Source organism: Oncorhynchus keta, chromosome 33 (genome assembly GCF_023373465.1).
Source record: "Oncorhynchus keta strain PuntledgeMale-10-30-2019 chromosome 33, Oket_V2, whole genome shotgun sequence".
NCBI classification, from domain to species: domain Eukaryota; kingdom Metazoa; phylum Chordata; class Actinopteri; order Salmoniformes; family Salmonidae; genus Oncorhynchus; species Oncorhynchus keta.
Window position 1 is genome coordinate 15,969,758 of NC_068453.1, and position 12,656 is coordinate 15,982,413.

General features: G+C 40.4%; 1 protein-coding gene across 8 annotated transcripts in view; it reads right to left on the minus strand.

Annotated features, from left to right (window-relative positions):
* Positions 1-9,185, minus strand: part of LOC118365961 (scm-like with four MBT domains protein 2) — a 74,948-nt gene extending 65,763 nt beyond the window's left edge. For 4 of the 8 annotated variants that reach the window (XM_052492114.1, XM_052492111.1, XM_052492113.1 and 1 more), the window contains exons 1-3: positions 6,786-9,057; positions 3,999-4,183; positions 816-910 (exon numbers count right to left, since the gene is read on the minus strand). In XM_052492114.1, the coding sequence (XP_052348074.1) occupies positions 816-910; positions 3,999-4,089 (186 nt within the window). In that variant the 5' untranslated portion in view covers positions 4,090-4,183; positions 6,786-9,057. Of the gene's footprint in view, positions 1-815; positions 911-3,998; positions 4,184-5,716; positions 6,748-6,785; positions 9,059-9,081 lie in introns of those variants that run through there. The other 4 variants (XM_052492109.1, XM_052492106.1, XM_052492107.1 and 1 more) reach the window with 3 other exon arrangements.
* Between the last annotated feature and the right edge of the window lie 3,471 nt (positions 9,186-12,656).

A 12,656-nucleotide genomic window follows, 5' to 3' on the forward strand; every position in this document is an offset into this window, starting at 1 on the left:
AGAGAGATCCTTGATTTAAACCTGCTCCAGAGTTGTCAGGACTTCAGACTGGGGCGAAGGTTCATCTTCCAACAGGACAACGACCCTAAGCACACAGCCAAAACAATGCAGGAGTGGCTTCGGGACAAGTCTCTGAAAGTCCTTGAGTGGCCCAGCCAGAGCAGCACTTGAACCAGATCGAACATCTCTGTAGAGACCGGAAAATAGCTGTGCAGTGACGCTTCCCATCCAACCTGGCAGAGCTTGAGCGGATCTGTGGAGAATGGGAGAAACTCCCCAAATACAGGGGTGCCAAGCTTGTAGCGTCATATCCATGAAGACTTGAGGCTGTAATCGCTGCCAAAGGTGCTTTAACAAAGTACTGAGTATAGGGTCTGAATACTAATGTAAATGTGGTATTTCCGTTTTTTTCTTCATCATTATGGGGTATAGATTGATTAGAAGAAAAAAAACGATTTAATCCATTTTAGAATAAGGCTGTAACGTAACAAAATGTGGAACAAGTCAAGGGGTCTGAATACTTTCCGAATGCACAGATGCAAAAATGATGATTCAGGGTATGTCATCTCTGGTATTTGAGTCTCAGTCAATAGCAGTGACTCTGAATATGTGACTGTGTTTAAGTGTGGTCTTCAGCAAGTAAGTCATGACTGAGCCTATGAGCCTAACTACACTGTGTTTAACATCATTAGCTAAAGTACATTCTCACTCAAACACATGTTTAAAGGGATTTGCGTGATTGCCACTCATTCAAAAACAGTATTTACAAGATGTTGTGAGGGTTATGGAAATGTAAACGTGTGTTTCTCACTCACATGTTTGAAAGCGGTGTGGGGTGCAGCGGTCGCCCCCGTCTCCTCTAGGTACTCCTCCCAATTAAAGTCGGCCTCTTCCTCCATGGAGTCTGCGTCTGATAGGAAGAAAGTGCCGTCAATCATTTTGACTGCCACCAACCCAGTCACAAAACATTAAAGATCACCATAAAAACAACCATCACAGCATCACACTCAATAATGACATGTTTCATTTCATTAACTAGCAGAAACAAAATCATTCAGTCGACATTCATACCGGTTACAGACTAGGGTGATATTGTCTATATGAATGCGGCTGCCACCGTATTGAAGCCCTTGGACACAGTTATTATTTATTGCAGGCGATGGGTTCAATACACATCCCTGCATTCTGTATGAAAGTGGACCAGTATGGGTGGAAAAAGTATGAACACGTATGCACTCAAATGTATGCAAGTTGCCCTGGATGTGCTAAATCAATACATGTCAAATGTACGGGCCTACGTCTCTTCACTAAATCTGAGCTGGAATCTTTTTTTCAGTCTATTCCGTTCAAACAACTTGAGCCTATGCGCACGTTGTAATCAAAATTAAAATCTTAATTGTCTCATTTCAAACTGTCCTTTGGTGAGGGCGCAGCTGGGAGCTAGTTCTGTACGATGGTGGGTGGTGGGGGTCGATAAACCAGAAATGGGGGATCACTTCCATCATCATTTAAATCTCCAGTTTGGGAACATTTTGGCTTCCTCGTAGATTACAACACAGATGGACAGAGAGTTGTGGATAAAACATTAACAGTATGTCGCCACTGCTCAACGAGAATGGCCTACGCATCTGCCAACACCTCAAATATGTTGACACATATGCTGACATCACCCCAGTATACCGGAGCAAGACAGAAGAGCAAAGAAACATAACATCGTCTCACCTCTGCATTCAAGCATTCCTTGGCAGCTGATTCTCACTGGGCCAAAGAAATTACAGGAGCGATAGGTGGACTATGTTTATATTTATTTAGTCTTTGGTTTAGAGCCCACCCATTCTCGGTGGTTGAGGATAGAGGGTTTCAGCACCTCGTGAAAGAGCTAGAGCCACGTTACAAACGTCCCTCTTGCATTCATTTCAGCAAACAGGTAGTATCTGCTCTATGTATGTAAGCCAAAGCTGTCAATGCATTGGCCAGTGCACACTGTGAAGTCACTTAACAGGTACAGACCATTACATTAACCCGGAATGGTTGATGTCCCATGCTACAGACAAGCCCTCTTCATCAGAGTCACAACTGTGCATCTGGCACTTAAAGAGGCAGTGTCATGGTGCGTTCGTAACCAAGTGGGAAGTGGGAACATATCACATATGACTGGAAACAATCCACTTGAACAGCCCTCCAACTTTTAATTACTAGTGGGAAACGCGTCTATCATCCCGAGCTCCCACTTCTCTGACATGGTGATCTCCGACGTCACCTACTAAGGAAGTGGCCTTTATAACAATATTATCTGCAGTTAAAATAAATCCATTATTGTGATTTTTGAACTCTAATTTCTTGGATATGTAGTTTAATGTGTATAGTGTATTTTATATGTGTATTCCTGTGCTAAACAGGGCTCATCTAGAAAAGAGACCTTGGTCTTAGCATCGACTCCCTGTCAAAATAAAGGTGAAATCAAATTCAAATAAAATACAATGCAGTGGAGAAAAAGCAATGAAACAAGAATAATGTTGTAAGTAAAACAGAATATTTCCTCAGTCCCGAGCGAAAGAGTCAAGTGGAATACAGTTTGTGTGGAGTGGGGGAAAAAATGTGTACGCCTTCATTCTGCAACGATCAAAGTCACTGTGTAAACTGATACGTCGTAATAAGCATAACATACAGATTTAAATAGACAAGCAGGGTGAGATCTGATCACACACACCAATGTCATTTCTCTAAATCTACGGGGAAGGAACTTTATACAGAACACAGCAGGAACTGGCTGAAATGCAATTCAGTCTCTTTTCATCCATCCAAATGAGGTCACTTGAAAATGTATCTGATCTTTAGTGAGTTTTATGTGCGTGTGTGTTCCAGGTCCTACATCATTCAACTAATATTTCTCCTCAAGGTGAGAACTGTTTCATTTGCCGGTGGGAGACTGTTACTTGGACAAGGTATAATGTGTCTTCTGTGTGTGTGTGTGTGTGTGTGTGTGTGTGTGTGTGTGTGTGTGTGTGTGTGTGTGTGTGTGTGTGTGTGTGTGTGTGTGTGTGTGTGTGTGTGTGTGTGTGTGTGTGTGTGTGTGTGTGTGTGTGTGGTTTCTCCCCTCTAGGCTGTGTCTCATGGGACTTTGTGTGTGGGACTTAACCTGCAGTAATGAGAGGGAAGAAACTATCAGTTGATGCAGTCGGGGGTTTTCTGAAAAGAATCTGCTAGGCTTGCACTTCTCCTTTACACATAGTAGTGTGTGTTTGTGTGTTCACACTCCACATCCCCAGACCTTTACAAAGGCTATAACATCATACCTTCCACTATCCATCTCCACCTGATTCAAAGGGGTCACGTACGAACGCTGCTTTTAACAAAAAGCAATCTTGTATTTGGGAGTCAGAAAAGCACTTTTTCCTTAAAAATATGTTTATAATTATGTTAGATCAACCGTAGTGTTGAGAAAATGTTCCTTGGTGAGTTGCATTTCCTCTTTCCTGTCCGCCCGACAAAACATTCCTGTTTTCTATTTCTTTTCATCCGAGTTCCACTTTTCCAGTCTGTTCATCTGATAAGAAGCACCTTGTCGGGCTGAACATTACAGAACAAGGAAGTGAACACAGGACAACAATGAAAGAGAGACTAACTATGACTCTATAGCCAGCTCATACATCCCCACACCACTGACCAGGTAAACTGGACCAGATTCTCTCACAGTTTGACACAGTGGCTGCTGCAGAATCCTGCTGAACAATCAAAACAAAACAATAGCCCTGCACTACACGCATTCTGAGAACTCGATGAAGGTCAATAATGGTGTGGCATGTCAAAAGGAATGGGAAAAATTGGAAAATGGCTGCTTTTCAATGCAATCACTGAGCATTTTGAAACCACAACCCCCTGTTGTGATTGTGATAAAATGGAGATAAACGGTTGTGCGCTTCACGTGTCATCAAACAATGGCAGACAAAAAATGAGGAAGGGATCGAAGAGTAAAAAGTTTAGGTAAAATCCCTCACCTGAGTACACCTGTACTTCTCTCCCATTGGTCGGGCTGTGGGATTTCTCCGCGGAGAGGGCCAACGGCCTGTCCTGTGGGCGGGACTGCATCCTGCTCTCTCTTCCTGGTGACCTTTACCCTTTTACCCTTTGTCCGTCTGTCTTCAGACTCCCCAGTCTTCACTGCATCTCCCTCATTCCTCCACTGTGTCACACAAAGGAGGAGTTAAGTAGGAATGGAGGATTAAAATCCATACCATGTCCATCTAAACTGTAATGAAAGACAATATGGGCAATTATTTCAGACCATACAGATGAGGAAAAAGAAGAAACCCGCACACTGCTCTTGTTAGCGTCACCGCTCTTTAATAAGCTTTACGTGTTTGCCTCAAGGCCTTCGTCAGAGTTTTTGAAAATGTATTAGCACCCTTATGTAGACATAGCTCCACCCACATCCGTTCCATGCAACGAGTGGGGTTGGAGTCGAGGGAAAATAAGTAAGTGTTACCAAATATAACAATGCATTTCATACATTTTAGAATAAAGTGTGTACCACAAACCACAATGAGGACTCACCAAGCAAGTTTTCATAAATCATTGGGTACAGCAAGAAAAACATCAGAGTAATCTGAAATGGGGGCATTAATTAATGTTCACATTTACAACATAACATACATTAGGCATTTCATCATTAAGAACTTAGGAAATAATGTATGGGGAGGGGGGTGACAATCCCAAAACATTAAATTTTTCTGAAAAGAGTATTATTTTTTATCTCCTCCCCTGTCTGATATCTTTAACTTTCTCTATGCCACAAAATCTAAAGGCAGAGATGTCGTTTCTCCTGATTGAACTAATGGTCACGAATACTCTGTATGAGAGAACGAGCGGTTTTGCCTACACAACAGCCCACTGCACAGAAGGAATAGCCTCTGTTCTACTAATGGTATATGTACAGCATAGAATACCTGCTCAGCACAGTGTATTTCGATGTCTCTCCTTGGTACAGTCTGCGAGAGCAATGTGCAGTTTCTGCTGTCGTGGATTTGCATACCTCAGCACAGCTCTTCAGCCACAAGAGATAACCAATCACAGTTGAAATAAGGTAGACGAACAGGACCGACACACGCCACAAAGATCAGCGTTACATAAACCATTACGAAAGAAGAGGTATTTCAAATTACTTAAAATGCTCATACAGGAATCATAACGCTTAGTCATAATTGACTCAGAATTGTGTTTTATCGCAAAGATCTTAGAGAAAAACAAACAAAATATGTTCCTATTGTTTTCCCACTCTGTCTCTTTGCCAGATCACATGGTCGCAATTGTGATATTTTGGGATGACTGCCATTTCGCTCAGCCTCCGCAATGACTCACTCGAACTGCACACACTTCCATCAAATGTTCAATTAACACTGATTCATAGAGCAGATTCATACCAATTCCATTCAATCAAAGTAATACACAAAAACAACTCTCTGCAGACTTCGCAAATTTGCCTAAGCATTCAAATCCCCATTCAAACGAGCAATAGGCAATGCTCTGCGCTTGTCATCATGCGTTTTTATAGCATGAGGAACATAATTGGAAATGCATTTAAATCACCTCGATGCTTAATTGCATAGCTGTGTCCTTTCACAACATGTAATCCTTCTGAATGTGTCCTCTGTCACGCAGGGATCCAAACACACATATAACCATAGCGTAAACAACAAGATGGTCTAATTGGACTCACATGACGCTGCCCCCTGTCCCTCTCCACTCAGCCTGATAGTCCACATTCTCCGGAACGCAAACATATGATCCATCTACTGACTTCAGTCCAGAAACTATCAGAGATCACAGTCCACAGGGTCCATTAAATAACTCAAATGTAGTATAATCCACAATGTCTCGGACACAATCAGAGAAAATCACAGATTTCCATGTAGAATTACAAGATAAAGAGAACCGGGCAACGTATCTCACAGACAGAGGGGTCACTTATCCCAGAAATGTTCTCACTGATTTAAATCCAAAAGGTTCACTATTATAGCATTCAGTCAGGAGGATCTAAGGCTGCGTTTACACAGGCAGTCCAATTCTGGTATATTTTGTTCACTAATTGTTGTTTAAAAACAAAAAACAAAAGCAGCCTAACTAAATCACTAAATTAAAACATATTGGTCCATACTCGTCCCCAGCATCCCAGTGAGCAGCCCAGATTGGATCCTGGGGATTAGGCTGATCTGTGTGTTAATCTGAGACGTAGGACTTTCCTGGTTAAAACCTCGTCAGATTGAGATGGTGGGGGGGGGGGCGGTGTAATGGGTTAGCCCTGATGAGTCCAGGAGGCACCACACGCCGTCCCTTAGCTGCCTTTCTCTAAAACCCCAACCAGGACAATAGAAATATTTAATGGGGGAATTAACAGATTAACTAACACTACTTGGGCTGGGTGTGTCCTTCCTCATCTCCAGTCATGTTTTTGCTTGTAGGTATCAAAATTTGACACAATTTATCCTGTTAAGAGTAATGACCTCTCAACGACTTCTGCACTTCTGTTTTATCACTCACTATGTAATCTACAATATTACATCCAAAGAGAGATTTCGTGATTTGTTAGTATCTATGATGTATTAGTATAATATATCATTAGAATATCGTGTTTTGTCTCTATGGCTCATCTAGCCTGGTGTGTTCCTTAAACAGCATGTGATGCTGTGTGAGATCAGCTGACTGAGATATTTAAAAGACTGAAGTGCAAACAACTACCCCGGGCAGACAGACAGGCCACAATGCACAGAGGTAATGAGAAAACTTACCAATGGGCAGCCTACTGCCTACAGCAGCAATCTTCAGGAAACTTCTCCAGCATCAAGCCATTGTTTGAGTAACATCACATCAGAAGGTCTATGTGATTACTTTTTCCATAAACTCAAAAATAATCAAAAATAGATGGAAATGGATGTTGTTTGATCTTATTCCAAATGTCGTGTTGTTTAATAAGATGTCTGTATCTTCTTTGAAGAAAAAACATCCGATGTAGGCCAATCATTGGACAGCCTTTCTGCGCAGAGCACGTTGTGTCTGTTATGTTGACTCTTGTGCCACGTGATTCTCATTATCTCTCCTCCAGCCATTGAGTCACTCATGATCGGGTCAAAAGAAGAAAATATATATATATATTTTTTAACTCCTGTGAATCATTCATCCACACACCTCACTGAAGTCTCTTAGTGGAGAAAACGAAATTTGGCTTTCTTTACATTGCAATTAATCTCGTCAGCCAGACACTTCCCATGAGCAATTAGCCCGGGGATGTGGTTACCTTTTGCCATTATTTCACCTAAAACTACAGCAGACACTTCTGAACTGACGATGTCGATGTCAAGTCACAGCCTTGATCTAATGACTTAATACATCCGTTTTCCATATCATTGTGTTATGTAAATCACTGTGAAAGATGTGTTAGTAATGTAAGTTGTTCTTGGCTAATACAATTCCCTGTCTTCACTCACAGAGCCAATCCATCAATGTTTCATCTGTTCTTCCTTTAGAACCTTACCAGGGACATTTACATACAATGGCATCTGCTACCAAAAGATCGATTATGAACGGCGCTGAGGAGCACATGAATAAAACCATCAATAACCATGCATCCTTGATAATCTTTACCCCTATACCAGATCCCTGGACACTTCATAGGGTTTTACTGTAAAGAGGCGAGATCTTCTCCGTGATGTTGCTTACTTCCATTCCATCTAGGCTACACCAGTACCAAGGCAAAACGATCTCACATGACAGCCGCGGACGGTAGGTATGTTTTAGGGTTTTATGGCAATACGCAGCCTGAATATGCATGAGTGCGCACATGCACATCACTGTTCATTCGGAAGCGTGGCTTATTTTTATATTCATTATGGAGCCGAATGTAATTCCGAAGAGGGATCATCAGAATAATGTGCAGCTAAACTCCGGTTTTGCTGACCGCCCGCAATAAAAAAATAAATTATTAAATGGATATATGCGCGGTTTAACCCAAGTAGAAACTTCATCATAGAAATTTGACATAACGTCGGATTGGGAAAATTACCTCGTGCAAATTTACAATCATCAAGATTGGATGTTAAAACCTTGATGATTGATTAAAATGACAAATGGAACCGTTCATCAGACCATTATTCCATGTCTACTAAATAACGATAAAAAAATAGATTGTAACTGCTAATGCTGATAAAGTGAAACAGGAAATGTAGCTATGCGTACTGTGCATTCGTGGGATACGGGTCTCGTCGAAGTCCTCTCGGTGCGTTACACAGTCAGTCATTTGTATTTCGCACTTCGCTAATGTACTTTGCTCACAAAGTATTGCAGCGGAAAAAAACTCTAACGTTATTGCTAAGCGTCCACTTCTAATTTAATTCATTAGAGCTTGTTAATGTGCATCAAAAGAAACTAAAACTGGACGGTTAACTGCAGTAATTAATTTTTTTCCTCATTCAAAGATTTTACATGCAGTTTTTTACACACCAAAACCCGCCATGTTGAAAGTGGTTTGACATATTGGCAATGTCCGGTATTTTCCGATGCCTTTGCGCACCTATGTGTGGAAAAAGCATGACACACCTACACGTTTAAACTGTAAATATGAACATTTAAAACGAAGTCAGTGGTGTGAACTTATGAGCATTTCACTATTTTATCGTTTTCAGTAGAAAGCAGACCGTTAGATGGAAATTCATTTATCAGGCTTATTGAAATGTATTTTTCCTATGTACGGCAAGCATTAAAATACATGTTTATGTAACCAATTTATTTTGTATCAAGGTTTACATTAAATAAAGAACAACAATCATACTAACTAAATTGAAAGTGCCACGAAGCGACGTTCTCGCCGCATGTGAAAGCTATAATTACGCACGAAAAAACACTTTGAACAACTTGGCTCCTGAATACGCCAGTATTTCTGTTTCTAGAGAAACAGCCTCGGGTAGGAATGGTTAAAGGTTTTAGCCAGGAAAAAACATTCACGGTAGATATTTCGTCGAGAAAACGACGGCTCTGGATTAGTAACCTACATAAATATTTAAAGAAGCGTCAACCTGTCACCTGTCTTACCTTAATTATGTTTTTTTCGAATCAAATTTGCGAGCCTTTTTCGTTCGGTGGAAGCCAGCGAGCGACGTCTTCCAACTGCACAGCACAGAGCTCGTTCCAATATGGCATCTCACATCTGCGCATGTCCAAAAAATCTTCAGATTATTTTCAAACCAACTCCTTCAATGACCTTTAGTGCAGTTACGAAATTTGTTCAGCCAATTATAAATAGAATGTGGAAGTAGGCTACCCACCCCCATATTTTAACCCCTCGGTCTTTCATAGCTGAAATACACAACACATAGTTATTGTTACCAGTGTGTTTACACGATGATGAATTGTACAATTCTGAACCAAGTTTTATATCTATATTTAACTAGGCAGGTCAGTTAAGAACACATCCTTATTTACAATGACGGCCTACCCCGGTCAAACCCTAACACGGACGACGCAGGGCAGATTGTGCCCGGTCCTATGGGACCCCCAATCACGGCCGGTTGTGATACAGCCTGGAATCGAACCAGGGTCTGTAGTGCCGCCTCTAGCACTGAGATGCAGTGCCTTAGACCACTGCGCCACTCGGGAGACCAATTCATGATAGATGTAATGATATTTCCGAATAGGTTTTTTATTTTTATTGTCGAGACTAATTGTTTTCATTGTTTAAAAATGGGAATATAGTTAATATCTTCTATTAAGTGTGTTTTTACATGTGAAATATATACACAAATCCCAACAGAAGCCAATAGGCATACTGTATAGTCAAAGATAAAAACCTGTTTAAGCCTGGAGCCAAAAATGCTTGTCTGACAACTATTTGACTTTCAAATAAATGAACCAACGTATGCATGTGCTAACCCCTTCTATGATAATTATATTGGCACTGTTTCTGACTGTTACAGTCGTGTCTTGACATACTAACCTTTTATTTCGGTTAATTGTGTGTTTTTCTTAATAATTATGCTCTTCAACATATAATTAAACATAACTCAATGATCAGTGTGCGCGAGAGACATAATGTCTTACTGATTACAAGGGAATTCAGTGTCACATACTGCACAGAAGTCGTATTCATTTAAAAGACAAGTTAAAATGATATCGGTTTTTAACAGCTCAATTTGTGTTGTACTTGTAATGTTAGTGCATAATGTCAAAACTGTTTCCACTTGACTGAAAACTGAAAACGTTTATGCACTTTATTAAAACACTTAGAGCAGCCTACATGAGATGAAACCATTGATATTCATTGATAAGCAATGCATTGATAAAAGCTCATGATCATTCTGTCCGTCAACCAAGCCTTTGTATTCATTGGGTCCAGAAGCAAATGGGGGTATACGCGCCTCATATGGTCCCAGTTCGACCCATGTCTCCAAAGTCCCAAACTGAAGGCGACTCAGCAAGGCATGAACGTTATAAGTTTCCATAAATTGAATTGTATTATCAACTATAATATGATCAGGGTATCTTCATGACAATGTGACAAAAGCATCGCATTCAATGGATATTGCATTAGAAGCAGCCCTACTGTCCTGTCACATTTTTGGAATGCCTCATGTACTAAAGTGGCTGTCATCATTTTATTGTTCTCACTAAATGACACATATTTAACATGCCTACTCCATATGGAAGATTGTCCATTTCCTCAAATAATTGTTATAGCGTTCAAGCATTACTGTAACATTTAAAGGTATTACATACCAAAGTCAATGCTATCCTCTAGTGGCAGAGCGTGTGTAGGCCCACTCGACAACTGAATGGGAACAGACAGACATGATGCGTGTATGAAATATCACATTTTAAACTGTCTTGAACTGGGTATCATATCTTATGAGGATATTCTTTTGACTAAATAAATGTACATTAAAAATATGCATGATTGTTTGAAAACTATAGTTACAACAGTGTATTGTGGAGGTTTTAGGTGTGTAAAATGTCAGGCTATACTATTTGGTATAGACTGTGAGTAAATCAATTGTTTTAAATTGCGGCACAATAATGCAAAATCTAAATTGCGCAATATAGACCTACTTGTTGGATAATGATTTTGGTAAATCCTGCAACCTCCTTCGGCTGTCATCATCCCTTAACAGTGCTAGAATGAATGAGAATCATCTTCCACTTGCAACTCAAACAAAAAAAAGCAGTCCCTTAAATAGGCCTACCGAATAGTCTGAGTTGCCTAGCCACCACCGGCCTCATCCGCACCCCTTTGGTGACGCGAATGCCTCTCCGCGGCTTAGCCACTCGCGGTCCATCCCGGCGGAGGGAAGTGTGCGTGTGCACGTGGTGGTGAGGTGCTGGTAACAGATGGTTGGTAAGAAACGCGCGGTTTGATCTGCCATAGAAGAGGCTTTAACAAGTGCGCGGGGGAACGGATTATCCCCTACGTGCGACGCATGCATTGCACGGGCCACTGCCCTTTGTCTGTGTGCCAGTCAGAAGAAAAGTGATGGTTTGTCTCTACAACTCAATAACTCCCAAATGCATCTAGCCTGCCTTGACAATGACCATGGAGTAGGCCTATCATAAACCTTTGGATTTAATAAAATACCATAGGCCTATTGCAAACCCATAGGCTATGGATATAGATTGACGACGTTATTAATCAGTAATTAATTAGATTCCAATTTCCTCCTCATTCCATAACTGGACAATAGTGGCTTGATGACGAGGCCCTGGCCATTCAAAGTCGTTTTTGCTTATTAACACTAGAAAGGCCGTGAGGTATCCCACTTTGAGCCAATGAGTAGTTATTCTGACTGCAAAATAACAGTCTTATAAATATATTTCATATACTATTGCAAAAATAATCATTTGGTTGTGTGTTATGAAGGCTTGGGTAACATTAGAATATGTTACCCAATAAAACTTATCAAAGATCATTTTCATTGGTTTTATGTTAGTGTAGGATATCTGTGTTGCACATGGAACAGTTATTCTTGGAAAAGGTGATATTTTGAAATAGAGCTCATCTCTTCCATTTTTAGAGTTATTCGGCAAAGGTAAGCGCTTTGGAAACTTCAGAATCGACTCTTTCTGATACTATATAGAAGTCAAAAGGTCTTACCTGCATACAACTCTGTAGGAGCCTCAGAGGATTTGAAAAAGTCATTTTCTGGTGCTCTGTTTCCCTGCCTCTGTGTCAATTCCAACTGAACTGCATAAACTGCAGTGTCTCTTCATATTCAATTTGACAATTGACAATATGTTTACCCATCAGACTATTGTCAATTTAATATTGTCTTTAGGCTAAATCTGTTATTGTATTTGTGAAATTATTTTCAATATAGTTTAGGTGTAGTTTAGATGGGCCATCATCACCTAAGCAGGCTGACTGCTGGTGAATGACTGGCGGTGAATGAGCGGAAGAAAGAAATACATGTCCTTTTAAAACTGGATATAACACAAATTCTGTTTCTGAAATCGAAATTCTAAACACAAATGTATGCGATAAATATACTTATTTAGGCATTAGTTTAAAAATGGAAGAAAAATGGTTAAAGCCACTATTGTTATCTCTCATCATGTGTAGGACACATCATCTGACTGCTGTATTATAGATAATTCATATCACAAAGGTCGTCCATTTAGAT